This window comes from Protomyctophum parallelum, assembly GCF_964188405.1.
Source record: "Protomyctophum parallelum genome assembly, chromosome: 20".
NCBI lineage: Eukaryota > Metazoa > Chordata > Actinopteri > Myctophiformes > Myctophidae > Protomyctophum > Protomyctophum parallelum.
This window is the reverse complement of record NC_139718.1, coordinates 34,687,993-34,713,551: the sequence shown is the minus strand read 5'-3', so window position 1 is coordinate 34,713,551 and position 25,559 is coordinate 34,687,993. Positions and strand designations below refer to the sequence as shown.

The 25,559-nt window shown below is 41.5% G+C and overlaps 1 protein-coding gene across 1 annotated transcript; it reads right to left on the bottom strand.

Annotated features, from left to right (window-relative positions):
• Window positions 1–223: 223 nt before the first annotated feature.
• Window positions 224–22,093, bottom strand: LOC310877950 (potassium channel subfamily K member 5-like). The gene is made up of 5 exons (XM_083791968.1): window positions 21,598–22,093; window positions 6,345–6,456; window positions 5,597–5,763; window positions 4,897–5,065; window positions 224–3,966 (listed from the first exon to the last, which is right to left on the bottom strand). The coding sequence occupies exons 1-5, from the start codon at window positions 21,781–21,783 to the stop codon at window positions 3,026–3,028; spliced, it is 1,575 nt and encodes a 524-aa protein (XP_083648094.1). The 5' UTR covers window positions 21,784–22,093; the 3' UTR covers window positions 224–3,025.
• Between the last annotated feature and the right edge of the window lie 3,466 nt (window positions 22,094–25,559).

The window sequence follows — 25,559 nt, the reverse complement described above, 5'->3', positions numbered from 1 at the left end:
ACTAAGTCTACCAATTGTAATCATAAGTCGTATCATTCTGCTCATGCCTACCAAGGCGCTATGACACATGAATTAAATTTCCCAATGGTAATCAATAAGTCTACTGTACATCTACTAAACGGTGAGGGAATCACTGAAATAATGTATAGACATAATGTCTGTACATATAATAAAAGGTCTTAATATGGCTTCTGGAAATAAATGCACAAGAATTTTATTACAATCGTTTATTTACAATGAAATAATATACACAGTTTAGCTTGGATTTTATGTACAACTCTTACAAATGTGAATAATTTAATCCATAAAAAAAAGACAATATGCTGGAGTAAGTTTTACACAATGGAGAAATGTCAGGAGTAAAACTTAACATAACTTGTTTGTCGTTGATAATATTGGAACACTTGAAATTCATTGAGTTAGAATGGAGAAAAGTACCGTACAGTATAAAGCCTAAAGCCTGAATTATACCTAGCCGTGTGCCGCCGTCGCTCACCAGAAATGTCAGTGTTGTGAGCTTGTAGATCAGTTGTTTTGGTTGCACACAGTCAGGTATCAGGCAAGTATCAGGCTGCTCTCACAGGCCCAGAAAAGCCCATTGTTAGGGAGGAGGAGGAGTCTTTCAACAAAGATCAGTATCGTCTCCGTCAGGTGGAAACCTCAATGTCCAAAACTGTTACTTTTCAGGACTACAAGCTCAAACTGCGTCGACTCGTGCCACCCTTCGAGCTTGCAGATCTGTTACTTTTGATGCTTTTGTGGGACACCGTAGTATGGTCAAGTAGTGTTAATTCACAAAAAAACGCAAAGAGGTTTCTGCCCGACAGCAACGATGTCATGAAAAAACAAAACAAAAACAAACATCTAACGTGACCATTTCTGTGAGTTTTGGGGGAATCCCTCCAAGTTGTTTAATTTGTATATCCTCTGCTTTGCAGTGGAACAATTTTGGGCACTTTCACATATCAGCAGGCATGTTTGGTGCAGAGTTTGGGGCTTTGAAGATTTGGTCCAAGTTTCAACATCACTCGAACAAGGAATTACACAAAAAAGGAAAAAAAGGAAAAGATTAAAGCTGCTTATTTACAGTTACCATTAAATATTTGGAAAGTTACCAAATTCAAGGTAAATGAAGAGACTGGCTTTTAACTTCAAAGGAGCCCTGTGTGACATTGCACCGCACTGCCGGCTGAGTTAACACTGTTTCAAGTTTCTTTTTGTGCGCAAGTTTGTGTGTGCAAAAGGCAGCGGGTTAAGAGAGGGAACAAGGAATCTATCAAGGCAAAAAAAGTGAAAAGCAATGGACAGTAAATTGTTGGTCACTTCATTTTACAAATGGAGTAATCACTGGAGTTGTGCTCTCGTGCAAACATCAGGGGGAAAATAAAATTCCATTTGAATCAATTAAACTCACCGATACGGCTTTCATGACCGCAGTGTACTGTATATCAAGGGTGAATTGATTGGTCACAAGTTGACCTTGGCTGACTAACATGTGTTGCATTTCAGTCGTTCATTCTTGCCAGCACGAGCCCCCAAACGCAAACACAGACAGCAAGGCCATGTTCCGAGTCAAAGCCTAGTTTGTGGCTACCGGCGGCTTTCAGCCAATATTGACATGGCAAATACAAAGAGAGTGGGTGCTAAGAAGAAACAGAAAGTGAGTAGGGGTTTGTTTACCTTGTTATGTAGTGCCATGTCAAGAAGGCCAGAAAACAGAAAGCAGGTCTACCGAGAGACCCAACTTGCAGTCAGCCACAAACCACAATGGGTGAAGATTATGTCCACAAAACCAGTTTGTGTCTGAAAGAGAGGATCCTAGCACGTCACAAGAATTCCTCTGGGGGACATTTTCAAAGATATAAAAGCAGTTGTTGTGGCTTGAAGCCAGTACATGTATATAAAATAAGGGAGATGTCATTAAAAAAACCTTACAGCATTCACAAAACCTCTATAACACACACACACACACACACACACACACACACACACAGGAAACAATTTGTACTCATGAGGTGACGTTGAGCTCTGACGCAGCTGCATGCAAGAACCCAATTGAAATGCACAAGTATCTGTTGGACAGGATATTCACATTTTTAGCTTCAATCTCTCCAAATGTAGCTCTGCTCTAAAACACTTTGTTTTGCTCCAATTGGCTCTTGACATTGCAGATGTTAACCGACCTTCACCTCTGGTGAAGACATGACATTCCAAATATTGCAGTCACAGACAATCACAGACGCAAGCACACATGGATTAAACAATATTAAAAGAACACAAGCAATGGCCCCTAACACCTTCATCCTCTTTATGGACAAATGTCTGGCTCACGTTTTAAAAGGTAATCTACATTGACATGGACTTTAACCTGCCCATTGTCATCAGTTGGTGGAATTGTGCAATGACAGACACATAAGACATGTAGACCACGAATATAAGTCCACTCCTTCCTTCATTTAATAAATACGCTAAAAGCACCAATATGGTGAATATGCATAAAGGGGCAATCGGATAAATACATTGCCATTTTCTTGTCATCTCCTAAAACCTTTGAGTAAGGAAGAAGAGGAATTAATGGAAAAGCTTCTGTGTGTCTGGTATGGACATATTCCAATAAACACTTCGAATCTATTCACTCCATCAAACCGTATAAATGAAATAAATAGAGCAAGTCCATTTTGTTCAGGCTTCAACATGAAACCACTCTTTAAGGACAGTCAAAGTGATATAGTCTTTCTTACTGTTCAGGTGAGAACAGACCACTCCTATGAACATTCATGCTTTGATTTGGAGTCCTTTGCAGTCCTCCATAATAACCCTCCCCATCACCTCAGGGACAAATAGAACAATCTGACGTCAGTCAGACGGTTCCATGTCTTACTCTCAAGTCTCAACCTTCCCAGTCGAAGATGAGGAGGACGGGAACACTCGTAGAAGAACAGTTTCTGCCCTCGGTTTCCAATCTCGTTACATTCTCCGATCTAATAGTCAGTTTAAAAAAACAAACAAAACAGAGAGCAGTTCCTCAGGATTCCGTGTTATCTTCCTTAGCATATTCTTCTACAAGTTTTTCATAGGAGCATCCGTGCTCTGAACCATCGCTGGTGAACACGGACCCCGTGTCAGAGCCCGGCTCTTCTTTGGAGTCTGTTTCCGACTCAACATTGTCGTCACACGTGGTGACGGACAGTTTGGCCTTTGCGTCGTCGTCGTCGTCCGCTCCCTCGTGGTTAGTGTTGTTCATGAAGTTCTCCTCGTCGATAAACGTGATGTTGGCGTTCTGGAACGTCAGCGGCTGGTACTCTTTAGAGTCCCACGCCCTCCGGCCTCCGTGCCCGCAGCCCACCCCTCCCCCCTGGCCTCCTCCGTTCTCAAGGTCCACCTCCTTGTCCAACTGGTTCTCGTACATCCTCCCCGGGTCCCCTTCCAGCTCGCAGTCTCCATTGTCCTCCGTCAGCAGCAAGCCGTTGTCAGAGCCAAGGAGGTAGTTCTTGGACTTCGAGAAGGCGACAGTGACACGGTCGCTGAAGCTGTAGCGTCTCTTCTGCCGCGGCGAGCGGTCCAAGCTGAGGATGGTGTGGCCGTTGGGCGACGCGGGGGCGTCGTTGCAGCTCTTGGAGCGCGCCATCTCTTTGGCCGCCTTGGCGCTTTTGGCGTCCTTCTTGTTGCCAATCTGCTTGATGAGGTCATTGTAGCCCTCCTGCTTCTTGGACAGGAAGCTGAAGATGTTGACGTCGCTGGGCGTCGGCGGCAGGCGGAGCGCCGCCTTGTGGGCCTCCTTGTAGTGTCGGAGCTCGTCGATGGACAGCTTGCGCCGCTTGCGCCGCTTCTTCAGCGCCTTGTGCGCTTCGATCACCATCCGCACCTTCCAGTTGAAGAACAGCGAGAGCCAAGCCAAACCCAGGTAAATCCACACCTCCACAAAGTAGCGATACAGCGTGGGGTAATCCACGTCAGGGTTCACACCTAGGGGGGGGGGGGGGGGGGGAGGGAGAAAAGAAAGAAGGTATTCAGTTTGGCGTTGCAGTTAAATAAAATCAGTCCAGAGCGCCCTAATGACTTTGCTTCTATAAACAGACTTGTTTGAACAGCACCATGATTAACTGTAATGGCATTTTTATCAGTGCACGATAAATGCATTGACTTATAATTAGTATCAAAAGAACACCCGGTGACTCAGTTATTCCAGTCAGCTGTACAAAACAAATACGATTTGGCCAAACATAGAACTTGCTGTATGATGTAGCCTCGGTACCCATTATATTATTTTCGTTCGCATTCGGCTAAAAAATGAAAGCCTGGGGAAACGCATTGGAAAATGTGGTATAGGGAGCCCACTTCCTTGTTTTTCGCTAACCAATTACAGTGCAGACACTGCAGAGGCGCGTCGCTCCAAATTCGGTGATGTCAGTGTTGCCGGGGAGGGGAGGAGGGGGCAGTGTTGGGAATGTTCTTTTTTTTTTAATAAACTAGTTCAGCTCACAGTTAAAAAATAAAAAAATGTACTTGTTCAGTTCATAGTTCATCATTAGAAATGTTGAACTAAAGTTCATGGTTCCAAAAAATGAACTACCGTATTATAGTTATTTTTCATTCTTTTTTTTTGCGAATTCTTAATCCTTTTCCTTGTCTTTTATGGGCACACTTGTGAAAGCTACATGCCGTTATTGTGAAGGCAAAAGTTTCTGAATGTTTCTCACAGCCTGCGTATCTCCGCATGTTGAAAATAGCAGATCTGCAAGCTCACAACGCGCCGCGTCCACGACGCGTCGTGAGCTTGTAGATCAGCCATTTTCAGCACGGAACACTTTGTACGACGATCAGAAATCATACAGGCTGGGCCAGGTTAGTATGCTAAATGGATAAAGCAAGATATATAGAAAATGTGTGTCTTACCTGCCACTAGGTCTCCAAAGCCAATTGTGGTCAAAGTCACAAAGGAGAAGTACAGTCCTTCAATGTACGTCCAGCTCTCTTGGGACATAAACACAAGCGGTGGAAGGACTAGATGCACTAGTACACCCCAAAGCAGGAAGATGGCCGTACAGGTAAACTGGGCCTTTCTCTGGGGGAGAAAAGGAAAAAAGAAAAGAAAAGGAAACAAGAATTTAATTACATCAGCATAAATATCGATGCAAATACCAGAGGGGAGGGGGGGGGGGGGGGGTTCCAGGTGGTTCCCAGCTAAATGTAACCAAATGGACCCAAATTAGATCGCTTACTCTTGAGCGTAAAATTAAACCAAACTGGTCCATTGGTTTCATTTTATTAATTTTATTAAGAGCTCAATTATTGTTAAACATCTGCATGCATTACTTAATTTACAAAAAGTGTAGACAATTAGAGAATATAGAAGAATTGTTAATTTGATCAATGTTTGCCTGCCATCTCTCCTATGGTACCACAATGCAGCATGGAATTGTGGACAAAATCGTATCCAACGATAAAATATTCTTTCGTTTTGGGTCTGCAAGGCTAAATGTCATCAAATGGTGCTTTGTGGCTCACATGCCGAATAAAGAATGGACCTTGATATGAAAAGGGTTGAAAACCACTACATTACAGGATTGGAGATGGAAAAAGCTTGTCAGCTCACCAGCGAAAACCCTTTCTTGGTCAGAAATTGACCCAGGTGCTTGGCCCTGCCGCCAAAGAACTTTCCGAGCTCGCTGATCCAGGTGAGACATAACGGCACTCCGAACAGCCCATAGAAGATGCAGAACACACGACCTGCGGATGTTTTGGGGGCAATGTTCCCATATCCTGTAAAAAAAAACCCAAAAAAGCATGCATCAGTTAATACCACACCGTATAAAAAGAAAATAAAAGAAACGTCACATCACCCAATGGAAAAGCCTGCAGACATTTAAGGTGACATGTGGCATGGTTGGAAAATTACTCTGCTGACGTAATTAACTAAGGCAACAATGAAGAGCACTCAACTAGTCAAGGTTTTCTTTTCCTGATCTTATCTTATCTGTGTTGTTGTTCTGTACATTTGGATAATACAGGCACAGGCAAAAGGGCAAGCAATCCACCGTGATAGAGAGGTTGTCCCAAAGGAACAAAGTTAAACAGGTCAAACAAGCGAAATACTGTGAAAGAAAGAGGACACAGGCCCGTCTCCCAAACTTTGACTTTGCTTGCCTTGACCCTCCCCCCCCCCCCCCCCCCCAGAAGCAAAGATTTCAGTTAACAATGTTCACTTTAAGAAATATTATATAAATTCAAAGATTAGCAACAATGACATGCTTATTTTCAAAAATAGCAGATCTACAAGCAAAAAAACAATACTTTTAGGCAATTATTGGCCAAGTTGGTGAAGCCTCCCAAACAATACTTACCGATAGTTGTGATTACAGTTGCAGCGAAGATGACTGCATTGGGCCAGTTCCAATTGTTGAAGGGCTGGCTGCCAGTTATAGTGACTGCTTGTCCTCCAGCTTCAGAAACCACCTTAGGACAAAAAGATGACATAACAGGACAGTGAGTATGGAGTGAGTATGAAGTACAGTATGGAGTATATAGCCAACTAGCTATGGCAAAGGCACCACCAAAACGATCACAAATAAAATAGGGGTGATACGGTGTCCATAGACAAGCCATGAAATGACTTCAATATCAACATCAAAGTGTTCATTCAATCAGTAATGAATAGTTCACCAAAAGTCACATACAACAATCTGTATCAATATCTTCTTGACATTGACGCGGCCAGTAGTGCCTTGGGTTGGCCGGCTCATGACTGACACAGACACACAACCTCATAGGATTATCAATTGCTGCCTTCGTTCGTGGCTCAACTAGGTGGCATTCACACCAGAATGCTTTACTGCGATTAAAACCAAACGAATCCTGCTGCGTAGTCAGAAAGTGCGCTTCGTTTGGCAGGTGTGAAGGCTAATTCGAATTCTGGTGCGCATCAAAAAATCCCATTCTAGTTCTAGCCAAAAAGAACTGGGGTTTTGCTTCGCTTCCAAGCGCACCCGACACTCACTGAAAGTGTGAATGCAATCCGCATCAAATAAAGGAAATGAAACGTGAGGAGTAAATACAGTTGGAGAGGGCATTTTACACAGCGCAATTTTGTTACAGTGGATAGACGTGTTAGAATGAGGAGACCGAAGCCCTCATCGAAATATGGTCAGACGAGTACAGAAAACTGTAGTGTACAGAATATTCAGTAAATCTGTGCGTAAACAGAGTTGTCACTGTGTGTGGGGATCCGAGTGGGGAGTCTGGGGACTTAATTAATTTTGTTAAATATAAATAGCCTACTTCAGAATTAAACACATAGCTCAGCATGATCTATAAACATGGCATATGCATAATAATTCTATATGATGATCAGATCATCTATGGGAGTAAACCTTCATAATATTGTAAACGTTGGATAACTCAGATTCAAAAGAACAGTGCACACACACACACTGTATGCACACCCCATTTTATAGAGCGCAGTGTGAACGCAAGAATGATGCAACTTCTCCGCCCAATCGCATTGAGTCTGCCAAAGTAGTTGAGAATGCGACATACTTTTTATTTATTTTTATCCCACGATTTTGTAACCCATTTTTCACCGCTGTGTCAATCATCTAATGTGATCCTGGGCTCTACACACCCTCCACCAACCTAGTCCCCATATATGGGGAACAAGGGGAGAGCAACGGACTTTAACTCATGCTTCCTTCATGCCCGAGTGTCCAAGTTGCTCCTTTACACCTGACAGGGGGGAGTTTCCCTGGTTGGACGTAGCGCGTGGAAGGAACACGTTATTCCAACCAGTTCCTTTCCCCTCCATCAGGCGCCCCCCTGGCCAGGGGGAGGCAGTTTAGTGACCAGGATTACTGCATGTTTTTTGTGAGGGTACCTACCCTAGGGAACACGGGGAGAACATGCAAACTCCACACAGAAAGGCCCTTTCGCCAACCCCGCCTTCGGGTATGGGCACTGATGACGCGGAGGAGGAAACGCCGCCAGCACCCACTACATCCATTTGTGATGGATGGACAGACTTGACAGGCAGACAAAGTGGTTACCGTCTATTCGTCTAAGGCTCCTGCATTTCTACACATTTTAACCCATTAAAATCGGGAAAGCTTCAGTGTCATTTTAGATTTTTGCATTGGCTATTAAAAAATAGATATACGCACTCACAGCACAGCACAAAGTGATGCATTCGTCGCGCTGTGAGCTTGCATATCTGCTATTGATGACAACTTGAACTACTGATTTAGAAAGACCAGTGTAAACACCAAATCATCATTTCTACTACCGGTATATAAGAATCCAGTTTGGTTAAGAAAATGTTGACTGAAACGGAAGTTAATTGCATCCAAGGGCCATCATGTTTCCCTACCACATCCTTCCTGAGAGCCTCAGATAGCATCTCCACACACACACCAACTTGCCTGATGACGACTGGACCCCCGAGGATCCAATCTAACCAGCAGGGTTTACACTTTCCACTATCGTTTATGAATGATTGAGGAACAGGACGACCAGTACAAGTATCCCTAAATAACCGTTTTGTAATTACTCTAGCATGATAAACAATTTTAACAAACAAAAAAAGCCAAGTCTGTAAAGGGCTTTAGTGTTTTATATCCAGTGAACCTTAAATTAAACTTTAAGGTTTTACAATAAGTATTTTTGTGTTACTGAAAAAGTGTACAGTAAGTTGACACTGAAACATTGTACTGGGTTGCCAACAGAGTTTCTCCAGGTTGTGTACTGCGTTGCCAGTTCTGTAATGAAGTAAACGATAGAGAACTCTTTCAGACATTTTCTACTGTATGTGAGGTCATGAAACCTTTTTGTAGTTTTCCACGAACCACCCTGTGTCATAAGAGTTTATTGTGCTTTAAATCACCACCCCACACAAATTTAGACGATACGACTAAAAAGTCTCCACATCAGCTTTTCCTCAGAGGTTTCTCTATCACCACAATCTATAAAATCTTGGAAGCAGAACAAATTTGTACTTTATTAGCCCAAGAAGCAATCTGCAAGTGATCCACCTTAAGCTTACGAGTTCAACCTTGGAATAGCAAGACTGCCATTGCAATCCAGAGTGGAAAGAAAAAAATGATTTGCAAGAGACAATATGGTTAATCAATCATCCTCAAGCATGTGTGTGCCTGAACAGCGACAGCAGAAACGGGGCTCCCTCTCTGGGGTATTCACAAACCCGCTGCAATATGCGCTGGGACAATGCATTCCCCCCCACACCAAAGTTCCTATTTCTCCAAATGTGCTTCGAGACTTAAAATGTGCAGGGGTTGGCAAAACAAACTCGAGCTCTTAAGTACCAGAAGACGTTCAGTTCTTTAATAATAACAGGCTTCTTATAGCTCAGCTCTGTAATTAACCAGGAAAAGGGAAGGCCATTCTTTTGTCTGCTGAATCAACAGTTGACTCTGTTGAGCTGTGTCATAATGTCCGTGATGGACATTTTGTCTTCCAACCATGACTGGAAAGTGGAAACATAACTGGCATTGCCATGTTCTTCTTGACTCAAGGAGATAATGCTGCGCCTTTATTGGAGAAGAAAAATGCCAGCTCATTAACAAACCCACGCACACATTCAGTGTGTAGAGGGCATTGCTTCGCTTTTAAAAATCCACACATGATTGGGTTCTTATTCTGGGGCAAACATTTGACGAAAATAGCAGATCTACAAGCTGACAATGCATTGCGCTGCAACGTATTGTGAGAGCAAAGATCAGATATTTGGCGTAGAGGGAAACAAGGAGGAGCCTAGAAATAGACCCCAGGGGTACACAGGTCAATGACGTATATAGGGTTTAAAGAACCACTTCACCACTTTTCAACCTATCTTCATACAATTGGTCCTCACTAATGTTCATGATAAAAAACCACCAGGGACATACATCATCCCTTGTATTATTATTGGATTTGTATTATCGTGAAAACGATAGCTTCCGTTTGGGGGAAAATTGTGATATTATAATCGTTATAATATGATATGTTGAAAAGTGTGAAGTGGTCCTTTAAGTTAAAAAAAAAGTAAAACAAAAGTTTATGTAATTAAAAAAAAAAATATATATATATATATATATATATATATATATATATATATATATATAACATTTTAGTTATTTTATTTTACTGTGGTGTTTAGCCACTAAATGCATGTATTTGTTGTCTGTCAGTAGTGAGAGTGACCAAAGAAAAATCGTATTTCCTTTTGGGACAATAAATGTAACCTAATAATGGAAAGAATTCAACTGGACAAATAACCATTGGGCAAAGTTTTACGTTTGACTGATGCCTCAGCTAATTGCATCTTGAGTGATATTATTCTCTGAGGCGAGCAGTCAGGAAGGGGGGAAAGGCTGTGACATGGAATGTGTTTTTTCTGTCATTCTTCTACAAGCGGGGGTGGGGATAGTGTCTGCTGGGTCACCAGACCAGCCAGTGAGAAACGAAACACCTGTGCACACCAACGGAAAAGTATACACAAACACAAAAAGTTAAATATTTTGAGCTGCAGGGTTGCACTCTAAACAGGATACCGTCTAGGAGAAGAAAAAAAAGTGGTGAGCATCATGAGAAGTTAACTCAAAGGAAGGAAACCAAGCCAACGTGATAGTTTATACTATTTTACCTCGCCCATTTTTGTCACATAATACTACTAGAAATTAAAGATGTTAAATTATTCCCTCTCAAAGGAAAGCATACAGCCGTTACCCACTCCTCAGGCCCGAGGCTAGTAAACCCGCAAGAGATAAATCGGTTTGAAATCATAACACTGCTGCAGGAGTCTTGTGGAATGAAGAGGCATAAATAAGAATCCAGCCGACAGACTGAAAAAAAAAACAGATACAATTTATGGCTTATCTCCATATTCTAACTGTGTTTTTTCGTACATTAACGCCCTACTACTAGTAGCAGATCCACAAGCTTGAAATGAGGTGCGAAGAGACGTGTTTTGAGCTCGTTTAAAATTGAATCCTGTTTTGGAGATATGAGGTTTCCACCTGACAGACGATATACAGTATAGTTAATTCCCATTCCTCATCTTCCACTAGATAGGACTCCAACAAACACATGCTTGTGGCTGTGCCAAGGGTTTGTTTACTATAGCAGTCAGAATGAAGTGAAAGTGACAGATGTTGTGGTTTTATTGTGTATCATGCCTGTGGTTAGCTCTATGCACCTTACTGTCACAAGGTCAATTTTGCACACGGCACCCGCTCTGTCTTGCTGGATAACAAACTGCTGAAGCTAGAGACCTACAAAATGCTGATTCAGATCATCTGATCAGCCTGAGATCAGATGAGAGCAGAGTGTGGTACCAACTAAATCACAGGAATGAAAGCTACAAAGTAAAATCGTCAGTATTATTTTACCTTTGCAGCTTGAGTTTATAAATAATGCACTGTACTTACTACTAATGCAATACAAAGAACAAATCTTTTCTAAATCAAAACAGGACGTGTTGTGCACACAAACTTCAACATTAAGATGTCTAAAAATAAACACATTTTCCGGTCCTCCCGATGACCCAAAAATGACCGACAAGATGAAACTAATGACAAACATTTCAGTAGGCTATAGCCTTTAATGACAAACATTTCAGTAGGCTATAGCCTTCAAGAGTCCACAAAGTACAAGCCAAAGATGACTTTATTTACAAACTAATGACAAACTTGTCAGTACTCAGTATAGCCTTCATTAGTTCAAAGTACAAGCCAATGATAAGTTGTTCAATAGGCAACAATGACCCTTGAAAACCTGGCATTGCAATGCCATGGTGAGCTAAAGGGTTGAAAAGGTCAGTCACTGGTCAAATCATGGTCATCTAAGGTCCCAAACGACCCTGAGAATGAGGCAACAAGGCCTGTGTGAGAAAAATAAAAAGGCAGTTTGTATGACCTGCTGAGCACACAGTCTCAAGACATCCAATTGGTTTTAAGTGCCTTGTTCAAAATATTTCAGTAAGTCACAATTCTGAAAAAAGACTTATTTCTAAAGCCCAACCCACACCAATGGGTCAACATGCAACTCCTTCCCACCTTCACTTGCACACGTGCATTTCACAACCCTGTACCACAAAAAAAACTGTTGTACTGTGAGTGTAATGAGATAACATGACCCTAAACCATGGCGAGTTCATTTCACATGACGTCAAAATACCATTTGGCATGGATCAACTTTATCGATTGCATTATGATGACAAACCAAACAAGGACGGTACAGAAACTCAATGTGGACCAGGTATGTCAGGTGACAGAAACATTAAGGAACCTCCACTTATCTTTGGTGACCCATGTTGAATGACCTTGAGGGCATTCCCTTCTCTCCGTTCCGTAATCGGCACAGACTTGCATACATTAGATTTTTTTTTCTCTTTTATTGCAGCATGGCTCTGAAGGAGGTGAGACTAGACTAGTCTGTCTCGTCTATTAGCCCACTGATTCCCAAACAGACCCATATGTGGGTCGCAGACCGATTTTTATGGGTCACTGTTAAAAAAAAGATATATTTATATGAGATAAAAATAAAAATAAAAGATCAGCCCCAAAAAGATTTTTTTTTCAAAAGAATTCCATAAAAATGCATTGATTAGAGGAGTCTCGAGCTAAAAACAAAGTAGCACTGTATTAGTATGTCCGTCTGTCTGTGCACCGTTTCCAGTCACTGTATGTCTGTGCACCGCCAGTCAAGTAACTCCTGTGTATTTGTTTTCACATTTTTGGGAAAAACTGAATTTCAATGTACTGTAAAGGTGTTTGCACATTCCTTGCAGACTGATGCATTTTTTTCTGAAAAAACGGCGGAAAAACAGCAGACCCGATATTATTCGCTCCTCCGTTATTATTCTGGTCCGAACACGCAGCAGTCTGTAAACACCTTTATACTCTCAAGTCAATGGTGACTGAAATAGGCGGAAACCTTACCCAATACATCATACATCATATAGATGACCGACATAAATGGTGCATTTATATAGCATCTTTATCCAAGGCGCTTTACAGAGATTATGCATTACATTCACCCATTCTCCATTCACACACCGATGCCGGAGGAAACCATGCAAGGCACCAACCTGCACATCGGGAGCAATTAGGGATTCAGAGTCTTGCTCAAGGACACCGGTCAGTCTACCCCCGAGTCACTGCCGCCCCAACATCACAGACTGACCAGTGACCACATGAAGTTAGTGTTGTTGTTTTTTAACCAAGGAGGGAGCATTTCATTTCTCAATGTTGGCTCTGTGCCAGCTACTGTATAAACATTAATTTAAATTAAATTAAAGTAGCAATATCCAGTGTACAAATTGTCAATTCTTAGGCTACGAGTTAAATTAACACTGGATTTCAGATAAGAAGATAAGCAAAAGATTAAATATATTTACACCATGGTGGTTATGCATTCAGTAAAAACATATTGGAGCATGGTTTTAGACAAACAAAAGCTTGCTCATGGAAATTTCAATAACCACAGTTGTTCCAAGACGCATAAACCCTGTATATTACATTGAATGCCTCATTTAGCAAAATGGAAAAATCTGTCAAGAAAAGCACACACAATAAATAACAATCAGCGGTTGATTGACGCAAGTCGTATAACAATCAGCGGTTGATTGACGCAAGCCGTGCATCAAGTAATTCATAACTTGGGTTTGGTGGTCAGTACCGCAGCTGACATCTAAATCCGCCCTCTACTTTCCTTCCAAAATGTTTGATTTCAGCCAATATGAATAATAAAGCATTGTCGAGCATCACAAGCAGGCAAAAGTAAGCAAATCAATTGAAGCAATGTTCAACTGGGTCTTTTATAATTCTTGGATGGGCCTTGTGAATACAACTGCGACTGCATGCTTCCACTGTATTTTCTGCCACACTTTTTCTATATCCAGAGGTCCACTGTTGGACTTTAAACAGTCATAACACGTTACACGAGTTAAATGATGTAGAACAGTTTCCCCCAATCACGAGTTCCACGAGTTGTGTTTTCATCATTTAATTCACGTTTTTAATAAGTTTTAAGACTTACGGGGGTTCCATCGGACAGAGTGTGATAGGTGACGCATTCTGATGACGTCACTGGATAAACTGTCGCACTGGCTTGCTAAGGCTTCTGGGAAATTGAGCCCCAGCAATGCATTCCAATGACAATGGCGTCGCGCAATGGGTGGCTCTGTCTTACGCTCCTTGTTATTGATCGGCAGTTTGGATTTATTTTTCAACACGACGACAAAGGATCACACCATTTGGCACTTTCATGAAACGGAACGTGATGTCGGCGCGGTGGTTCTTCAAAAAGGTTAGTGAAAAACTAGGCAGTCAAATGGGGATTGCAATGTTTTTATCCCGCAGTGTTCGATGAACTCTCCTTGAGTTCAACTCAGCTGTACAGGTACACGCTCCTCAAGCACAGACAGCCTACATTTGTCACTGTCAATATAGACAATGACGCATTTATTTTCATATACATTTTAAAAGAAAGTTTACATAAAGCCACTCTGCTTGTTCAAAGTGACAGACTTCTTAGCTCGTCTGCCCCGATAAACAGAATTTCAGCGTCCCCGACAACTGCTGCGCTCCGATAACCAGAGAATAGCAAAACCACAATGACAAAACTCCAACTGTTATCTGCACAGGCAGCGGCTGTCCCAGGGTGCCACTTGGACGCTCTTTGCTACATTTCTCAGAGCGTATGAATGTGCACGGCTGTGAGTCTTGCGGACAGCTGCGCGTGTAGGCCCGATTGACTACGTCAGAAACAATGAAGTCAGTTATAAAGTCTGCCCGTCGGCACACCACAGCAATTACAGATACGGAGGAGGAGACCTGAAAACAATGCTTCCTGGGAACACCGTTGTGGTTTTACCGTTTACACAGATCAATCATTGTACAGTACAGTACACAGATCAATCATTGTACAGTAACAGTATATAGGTATATGATAACACTGTGCTGTATGAGATGAAAAACTGATAGGCAGGTTGACAAGAGCATACATCTGTTGGGCTCTTTGATATTTCCAAGAAATTAAGAATAACCAATACCAATTAGATACAACTATATATATATATATATATATATATATAAAAAAAATATATATATATATATAAGAGACAAAAAAGGGACTCCTGCACATCCAAAAAGACCCGTAGGAGGTGCAAGTCTAGTTAGCAGGCATAGACATCAAGAAAAGAGAGACAAACCATCCAAGGAAGGGACTGCACACTCCCTGACGAAGCTCACGGCAAAACGCGTCGTGCTAATAAATAAGTTGATGCAGTAAAGTTGTCCGTCTCTGTTCCCTGGAGTGTGCAGTCCCTTCCTTGGAAGGTTTTTCTCTCTTTTTTGATATATATATATATATATATATATATATATATATATATATATATAAATAATCAATTTCAGTCTATTTCACAAGTGCTTCTTGATTTGGTCAAAAATATAAAAAAGGGGCCACGCAGTAAAATTCCCAGACAGTGAAAGGATTCTTTATGTTTGGGGCGTCTTTTACAGCTCACATCTGTTAAGCAGCACATATGATACCAGCACAGAGATTTGAGAGAGGCTGCTTTCAACAAGTGCACACATGGCGTTGCTTTTCTTTTCCTTTTTTATTCTCATGTGTGTTCATTAACTTTCTCAGTAAACTGCAGTATAAATAAATTGAGCATAAATTAGATAACGCTTGTGTTTTTAGGACGCACTTGACTTGATGACTTGACTAACCTTGAGATTAGAACAGGCTGAACAAGCCACCCATGTGCACAACTATAAAAAGAGGTGGCATGACAGTCTCGCTAGAGGCAGCCCGATATATCGGACCGGACGATGTGAGACAGTTAACATCATTTGATTTGTTTTTAGAACATTGGCAATTATGCAGTCGATGTGTCCCGATTTCCTTTACCACTTCCACAACCTGGAAACGCCCATGTCATTATAGGTGAAAAATGTCAAAAGGTTTTCCAAAACGTTATAAATAAAATGACGATCTACAAGCTCACAACGCATCATGCTCCAATGCGTTGTGAGCTTGTAGATGGCCATTTTTAAATGTTATATTTTTGAACAAATGTAATCAAATATGTTTTTCAAATGAATTAGACATTCATTTGACATTGACAAAATATTGGTCAAAACATCGGTTATCGATGGTCTAGGTGGACAAAAACAAAAAAAAGAGATCAGACACAAATATGGCATCGTTCACACTCCATCATTACATCAACATGTACGTAAAATCGTAAATTGCAGCAACCCAATGGTTCAGTCAAATAATGATAATAAGTTGGTCCTGGTTAATTAGTAGCCTCTACATCTGAATTCACAGCAACTGACATCCCTGGCTGTCTTCCATGGCCTCAGAATTACATAATGAACAGTTAAAAGGTTCCTTTTCTTTTTCTGCAGCATGGGGAAATGAAAGACCCGACTATTTCAAACCAACAATGTCCAGACAGAGAAGTCCAAGCACATGACACACACACCGGTGGTGGGCAACAGTGGACAGACATGCCACCAGTGTTGCCAGATTCTGCAAGACAACCAAGCAACCAGGTCTATGAAAATGAGCCCAAAAGAAGAAACTACGGGATGGGGCATATGAGCGCACACACACTAAGTCCCATGGTATGAAATGCAGTGAGTTGTCTGTTCAACAGAGAATAGCAGAGATAGTGTAGACTCTGAAACAACTTCACAGACCTCTCTGGGTTTGTCTTAACTTTATTCTAACTTATAAGGCAGGCACACACACACACACACACACAGTCACACACACACACACACACACACACACACACACACACAAGAAAGCCCAAATAAGTAACTACACTTTAGAAACAAGCCCCACCCTACAAAAAAAGAAAAAAAACGCAAGCAGCAACAAAATCTACAAGCAACTTCACAGAAAGAAAACCCCAAAGTCGCTTATAATAAGCAGACATGGCAACACTGCACGCCACTCAAGAGTGCTACTCTTGTTTTCTTGCCTTGTGCACAATTTTTTTTTTTTTTACTTTCAGTTGTATGATAAGGAAGTGCATTTGTCGACAGTGTTTTTCAGTGATCAGAAACTGTCCCTGCTATTCCTGCAAACATGATTAGTCATCCTTGACTCAGCTGCAGTGTGGCTAGTTGAGATTCTTCTCAAGGAACTTCAAGAAATCAATACCAAAGGTTTACCGAAACCTTGTCTTTGTGAAATCCCAGCTCAGTAAATATATATCACAATGTCAATCAATCATGTCTTACATCACAATGACTATTATTAATTACCCATCTACAATTAAAGAGGCATGTGCAATTAGGTCACATGTTTCTGCGTGAGATCAAAGTGCATACCATTACAGCATTTTAAACATCTGTGTATTGCAGGCAGCTGCAACACTAGTCTGAAATCTCTAGTTGGGAATGGGATATTAGATTTGGTAAGCTTAGCTATATTTAATGATGTTTCAAAGCAAATAATGGCAAATGCACTGCAGTTGAAGTGAAGAAGTATCCAGCACACGATACATGTCTGTTTCAAATGGTGTATTGGTGTATTTACCATCAACGGACACGTTTCGACCCGATAGGCCTTCCTCAGCGTGGTCACAACGCTGAGGAAGGCCTATCAGGTCGAAACGCGTCCATTGCTTTTCCATGAGAGGAAGATAAATCATGTGAAATGGTCATTTGTGTGCTGGCTACTTATTCACTTCTATTGCATTATTGAGCCCTGCACCAAAAGACTTTCATCTAAAGACCAAACCACACCAATGATTCGCCACACAACTCCTTGGAACCATTATCCCTAATGGCAGTTGCAAGGAGTTGCATTGGTTTGGTTCCCCTTAAAACTGTTTTGTTAGGCCCAGGCCGTAGCGTAACGGTCTGGGCACCGGACTGGTGATCCAGTAGCGGTGTGCCGCGGGTTCGACTCCCGAACCCGACACGGCCTTTACCGCATGTCATCCCCCCATCTCTCTCCCGTTTCCTGTCAGCCTACTATCTGTCCCTTAAAAAATCTATAAAAGGCGTAAGCCGCAAAAAAATATCTTAAAAAAATAAAAAATAAAACTGTTTTGTTGCAAGGAGTCGCAAGTTGCCTAACTGTGTAGTTACCTAACGGTGTGCGGGGCTTCTGCTTTTGCAGATATTTTCTCTCAAATGCACGGCAGTTGCCTGTATATGTGGTTTATATCAAATGTAGTGAGCCAACTAATGGTACAACTAATCAGGACAATAAAATAACATCACACCTGTGGAGGGTGAGGGGCGCTCTTATCATTGTACATCATGCTGTAAAATAGACACTTTGTCTATTTGCTCAGACACTATGACGTAAAGTTGTCCATTCATTGTCAATTGGAATTTAATGTTTCGGTAGGACAAAGTTTGTGAACATACACCAAAAGCTGGATATAGGAGGGGCTAGTGCCCCTCAAAAATAAAATATGTAGTCACTAATTGAAATGGTCCTTGAATGGTCCTTCACAAAGTTGAAGACACAGATTGTCAGGTAGTTTCATTATCGCTTAACCATTACTGGTTAATCTAAGACTATGATCTGTTCACAAGTAGAAAAAACTAAACAGCACACAGCACACAATTAGAATGTCTTCTGGGCACTTGTGCTTAACCACGTAAGCCCTATATTTGTCATTGTACGATGAATAACTAAAAACAGTTGATCCACAAGCTCACAACACGTCGCTATGCAACAAGTTTTGAGCGTGTTGATCGTTTTAAATCCACTGTTTTCACAATAAAAAAATCTTTTGAAAACGGCAAAACCTGCTGGACGGCACGGAGCAGTAAAAATATATAAATATTTTAACATTGATGCCGTCTGCCGTTACCATCGCCGGTTCTGGCTGCCGCCCTGTTCCGTTTACCGGCCAGCTCCCGTCCACTAAAATGACTTCCGGTTTGCCGTCTGTCCAACGCTTGCCTGATCTCATGCGAATGCAGCATTTGCCATGCATCCCAAAATAGGGACGGACGGCAGGCTGAATGTGGTTAAAAGGGCTACAAAGTTAATTTGTGACTCGTGGCACCATGGCATTTCTAACAGCAGCAAAACTAAGGAAATTATGAGCAAGACAGTGAGGATGTGCAGAGTCAGCAGAACCGCCATGGTTATCGTGATGAGATATGAAGTCAAGCTGTGGGCCTACATGTACCTCTATGATGAGTCACACACACACACACACACACACTAAATGAACACATTATCTACCTCAATCTTTTAAGAACAGGTTGGGGTGGCAGCTTCTTCAGTTTATGATGTTGTCCCCTTGCTTATGTCCACACTGCTTCTGGGCAACACACAAACAAAGGTGTTTTTGTCTGGGACCAGCCCACCAGTTTGTTAAATTCCTATTTGCACAAGAGATAACGTGGAGCCACCACCTTCCTAGTTGAACTTTTACAAAAGTCTTAAGAGCGAACATTGATGGGCCATAAAATCAAAATCTGTAAAACTGTGACCACTTCAAGGCTCTTACAAGTTAGCAATAAAGTCCCCGTAATAAAAATGAGAAGAAACTACTTTTTCATGAGTGTCGCGTTCCCTCATTAACTCTACTATATTGTTTTTATTGTTAACAAGCTAAGCGGAGTTTCCATAATGGAAATTTAACAGGCTTTCTGCAGATTGAGCCTCTACTTGTAGTGCAAATGGGAGATTAAAGGACAGAAGGGGCATGCTATGAGTAAAAATGGGCAGATTACTAATATGATATCTGCCCATTATTTTAAAATCTTCCAGTATCGTGTGTAATATTCAAGTCCATGGCCTCCGCAACAGGTGCTCGGCCAAACATCTCTCAAACTGAAGGAAAAAAAAGGTCAACATGTTCAAGGCATTATGAACACTTGTACAATGCATACTATACATTTACTTCTGGAGAGTTCATGTGAGTTTTAGTCAGACCCCAGATTTGACTGGTCTCTAGAAATTGTACCAAGATCAGAATTTTGACTACTGTTGTTGTGCATCTCTATGAACATGACAGCTGCTGTTTGGTGCCAAACTTCCAATGCCAATACATGGAACGTACTGCATCTCTCCCCTTGTCATTCATTCCTATATGCATTAGCAAGCATATAGGTTTCTGGAGTTGGGAGGATAGACAGAATCCCTTTCACTACCAAATGTGTGTGGGGGTGCTGGGGGGGGGGGGGGGGGGGGTAATACATCTCCCTAATGCTGATGTGGCCCCAACTTGTTGGACAGGTTGAGGCATGTACTCTTGTGTCTGCTGGGGCTTTGCAAGAATAGCTGCACATGAACTTGAAGTGTATTTCTGTTGCCAGAAATCTAAAATTCATGGAGAGGAAAGGAAAGCGGGGTTGTCTTAGTCCTGAACAACAAACCAAACATATTATATTGTTGCTGTCGGGCAGACACCTCCATAACCTATAACCATATTTCTTTTTTTTTTGCAAATGAATGCCCTACTTCATCATGCAAGGGTGTCTCACCAAAGTAGTACAAGCTCACAATGTGTCGCATCGCAATACATGGTGAGCTTGTAGATCGGTCATTTTCACCATTAATAATATAATAAAAAGATTGTGGATGTGGACATGGTTTCCACCCGACAGCGATGATACTATCATTCAGTAGACAAAACACTGAATGAAGCCTTTAGGGTAGAAGTTGACAGTTGTTTATAAGACATCAAGGCTAGATTTCAATACAACAAAAACAAAGGATATCCAACCTCAGACAAGATGGCAAATCATGGCATTGCTAACAGGTCAGAACACCTGTGTAATCATAGTGTTGTTGTTAAATCTCCACTTGTTGCCAACAAGGTCAATGATGACACCCTCTTCTACTGAGTGCAATGTTATCTCTACAAGTAGGAGTATTTGGTATGACAAAATGCATTTTAAAAAGGGGACTATGGGCTAGCCTACTGATAGTTCCTCTATCAACAGAGTAACAGACATTCCTTAACCAACAAGTTAACAACAAACGCTATCAGAGAAGCCAATGAAAATGCTGTAGTTATAACAATTAGCCATGTAAACAAGTAACAACATCCCTGCTGGCAGCACGCGACACAGACACACACACACACACACACACACACACACACACACACACACACACGATTGGGCTTTACAGTAAACTGCTGCCTCATCCTTACAGGATTGTATGATGTGTTTGGACCTGTTATGGAATCTTGTCATGTAAATGATAAGGCCTTCCTTCCTTGAAGTCAAGGGCGTCTGCACCTTTTTATAGTCTATGGTCTGCACCTAAATCCATGTATCAGTTATTGTGCACGCTGCCCAATAACTCATTAGACTATAGCCTACTCCAGGAGTCCAGCAGTGAAGATCAGCCCTCTGACGAAATCCATCATCAATTATGGCTATTAGTCTAAAGCAACTGATAGCCTACTTCAAAACAAACAAACTGTGATCAGTCATTCTGAGATATTCTGATTCAGCCTGTCAAATAAAATAGTTGTAATAATTCACAGTAATAGTCTAATTTGTGCAAGGAAAACTGAGGGAACATAATGGGGCTAGTAAAATGCATGACACAGTCCTGAAAGTATGACATGAAAGTGCATGTGTGTTGTATTGGCCATACCTCCAATATTCTGTCCAAATCATCTTCTTTCAGACAGGGATAGTCGTGGAGAATTCGTTTCTTGTCGTAACTGTATTTATCTACCGCACGCTTCCAATTAGGCTCCTCAAGCACTTGAAAGATCGCTGCCCCAATGGACAGATAAAAGATGATTGCAGAAGTCAACAGGGGACCTTTATCTACCATACTTATGCACAATGACTCAACTTTAAGAACGCGGCAGAGCAAAGAGAGGGGCCCCAAATCAGATCCGTCGCTGTACAACGCTCATTCTCAACAACAGGTCTCTGTATCAGACTTTCACACAAGTTTTCCTCCTCACAACAAAGTCTGCGGAAGAAACGGTCAGGTTTAAAAACACTGGTCGCGGCATTGACTGGAGAGCTGCTGCTGGTCAATGCAAAAGTGCTCATCTATACTTGGTTTTGCGGTTTGTGTTGATGTAATAAAAGTCCGGTAAAGACGCGTAGTAGAGTCGGCGCCCGCAATAAGTTGTTTGCTCTCCACGTGCGTAAAATGTACTGGCAGTGGAGAAGCGCTCCTACTAGAAGTAGTCCAGAGTTTAGTAGGGGAGTGGAGAAGAGTTGTGAAGATCCGCCCATGAAACACTAACCATGGCCTCCAGTCCTCACTGACTGACAGCAAGCTGAGGTTCTTCTATTGCCACAGGTAAACTGAGTGTACTAGGGTGCAAGAGTTAATTGATTAATGTGTGTATGTATGTTTGTGTGTGTGTGTGTGTGTGTGTGTGTGTGTGTGTGTGTGTGTGTGTGTGTGTGTGTGTGTATATATATATATATATATATATATATATATATATATAACAATTTATCAATATTTTGGGCATGTCATTGTGGACAAAACGTCAAAAAATGAAATGAAATTAGTGAAAAGAAATGAAATGAAATTTGTGAAAATAGCCAAACTACAATTAACTCACTTGTGAGCTAGTAGATCTGATATAGTGCTATTTACAAATGTAACGAAATGGCCCCAGTTGTGTTCCATGTGTACAGTACTGTGACTCCTCAAGTTTATAATTAGTGTTAATATGAATTTGGCCGCAAACCCCATCTGAAAAAAATGTGTGCCAGGGAGTCAGGGACCCCCATTAAGATATGTGTTGTTAAAATGTTTTTAAAAGATTTTTGTTGATTTATTTTCTTTCTCTTTTACTTTTTCTTTTTTTTCTTTAAAAAAAAAAATAGCATACAAGTGAGCTTTTTCAAATTGACAATCATTGTATAGGCTGTATAAGGTTAAAGTGATTAAACTGATTTTGATGCTAGGCCTATATTAACTAATTTTGCTGGTGACCCCCGGCCTGGAACCCCCTCAAGGACCCCCGGACCCCACGATAGTAAGATATGGGGGAGTGTGTTTTGGGACAAGCCTTCCGGCTACCTCAACCAGCAGTTAAGTTAACTCACAATTTCTACCTGTTTGTATTGAATGTATTATGACTTCCATCACTGTCACCTTTTCTGCCGTTAATCAGTTTGGGCCACCTGTCACTTTCTTTTCTAAAGGAAATTATTAACATTTTAAATCTTCAGCTTGTCAAACCCCCAACCTGATATTTGTGAGACTGTTAGATCAAACATCCACATATATGAACAGCAGTCTCAGTTGTCAGTTGTCAAATTTTGGGAGCGCGTGTCCCCTCAGCCCTATGTTCCCTGAACCCTGCAGTATGTTTCCTGAACCCTCTGCTCCCTGGTCCATTTCAAAGTAAAATCATCATGATGATATGGAATCTGGACCGCGTCGAATCCATGTGGAAACTAATAGCCATTGCAATTCCCAAATAGATTGTAATTGATTCCCACCGTAACAGTAAAGTAATGCATCTTGGACACGGTTGTTTTCAATGCAGATATATATTCTTGGTGGAGTTGACAACATGGTCCGCATGGTCTGCATTGATCGCTTCGGCGTCATCATGCTAGTCAAAGGGTATTGAATCACCATGGTCCACAGGTCCACATTCCTTCGGCTGCCCTGCCGTCACTATAATGACGGGCTGGCTCTGATGCTGAGGGAAGCCAGGGAGCATACTGTATAGGGCTGAGGCAGGCTTGATTTCGTTGACTGAAACTATGACGAAAAATGTTCGCACTTTTTTTCAGTGACACACAACGCATACGGTAAGAACTAGAATAAAATGTCAGGGAGGGACTAGTGGAGAAGAGATCCAGTAGAACTAAGACATGTGGTTTGGTTGGGTGTCGAGATCTACTATTTTCTTCGCAGGGGTGATTTTAGGGGAGCTCGAAGCCGTACATTTCTGATCTGTGTTAAGCTCAACAGCACCACTTGAAGGTAGGGCACCTGTCCGTACTCAAACAGACATACATGGAGACATATATGAGACACACATAGCTGTTCATTGGAGCGGTTAGGCACCGCTCAAAAATGCCCAAAGGCCTATTCCTACGCCTCATGCACGTCTTTCTTGTACAATTATGTAAAACCAACTGTAAAAATGAATCTTGTTTTGATAATGGCCAGTCATTTTAAAACAGATAAACTCAGTGGTCAAGTGTAACCTTTTCCAGCTGAAACTCTTATCGAGGGTCAAGTTCTTTTTTATCATTTAGTGATTTTGAAAGGGTTATATTACATACTTTTATCTCGACCCGACTTGACTACTGTAATGCTGTTTGGCCTTTGCCCTGTTGGTGCGTGAGCCAGGCCTCATCCCTCTCATGCTTAGTTGGTTCAGAATGTTACCATTAATAGGACAACTCATACTGCTGACGTCAGTAAGTCATGACCTCCCTTAACTGGCTTCCTGTACATTTTATTGATTTTAAGATCGTATTGTTTGCCTAAATTGGCTAGCTCCATCCTCACGTTTTACAACCACATCCCATCAAGGTCACTCATGTTAGCCCTGGTTGTCCCAAGATCAAGTTAAGTTTTGCCTACTGCCTGTTTTGCCTGAACTGCAACTGACTGACTATTGACTAACTGGCCAGTTGATCGAACAACAAAGCCAATCGAAGAGCAGTCATCCCTCCAGGCTATATATCATTTTTTCATCCTCTAAGGAATGAATTGGTGTTTCTTTCAAGTCAGTGTGTGACAATGAATCATAATGGACTGCATGGATTAGACCTCTAGTCTATAGTAAACACGATCTGCTTTCATTTCACAGTACACCCTGCCTGTAGAAACGGGTTCAATTGGAAGTGCAATTCAAGGTATACTGGATGTTGCATCATGATCTCTGGTTTACTATGTGCTCTGGTCTTGTCTTGGGGGCAAAACTTGTCCCTGATTCTATGTGTGGGTGCATGCATACAATGCGTGCAGAATTTGTTCGTGCAATCCTTCATGCGTGTTTGAGTGACCCTGTATGTGCATGAGCCTGTGAGGTGTGTGAGCAACTGAGCATGTGTGTTTGTGTGTTTAATACACCAATACACTATAATACACTATGATCCCGGAGATGAGCAATTATGAAGTATTGTGATACTTGACATAATTTATGACATGACATGATAAAAAGTCATTATAAAATGCTTTAATGTGTACTTGTATTAAATTGTATTAAATGCATTTGCAGTATGAATGGCCATAGAAAGTGTGTTTGTGGAGAATTACTTTTGCTCAAATCATGATCCAGCTCTTCTCTTTTCTATCTGCAAATGTACTGCTTTTCTTAGCGGTTTTATGACGTTCACTTCTAACTCACTCAGTGGTAAGCGATAAGCAAGATACTGCAACACGAGCTCATCCTTATCTGAGCAGATAGTCTCAGTGAAAAACAAGTTACATCAGTTACGATCAATTAAAAGGTGTTTTCTCAAACAAACAGGTAGTCACTTGCACCTTGACACAGGATTTAATTTCACTTTCACAACGGACACATTTTCATCCATTGACATTATATTGAACATTTTAGCTGTGACTTGAAATCCAATTGACCATCAAAATGATTATGGTATGAAAATCGA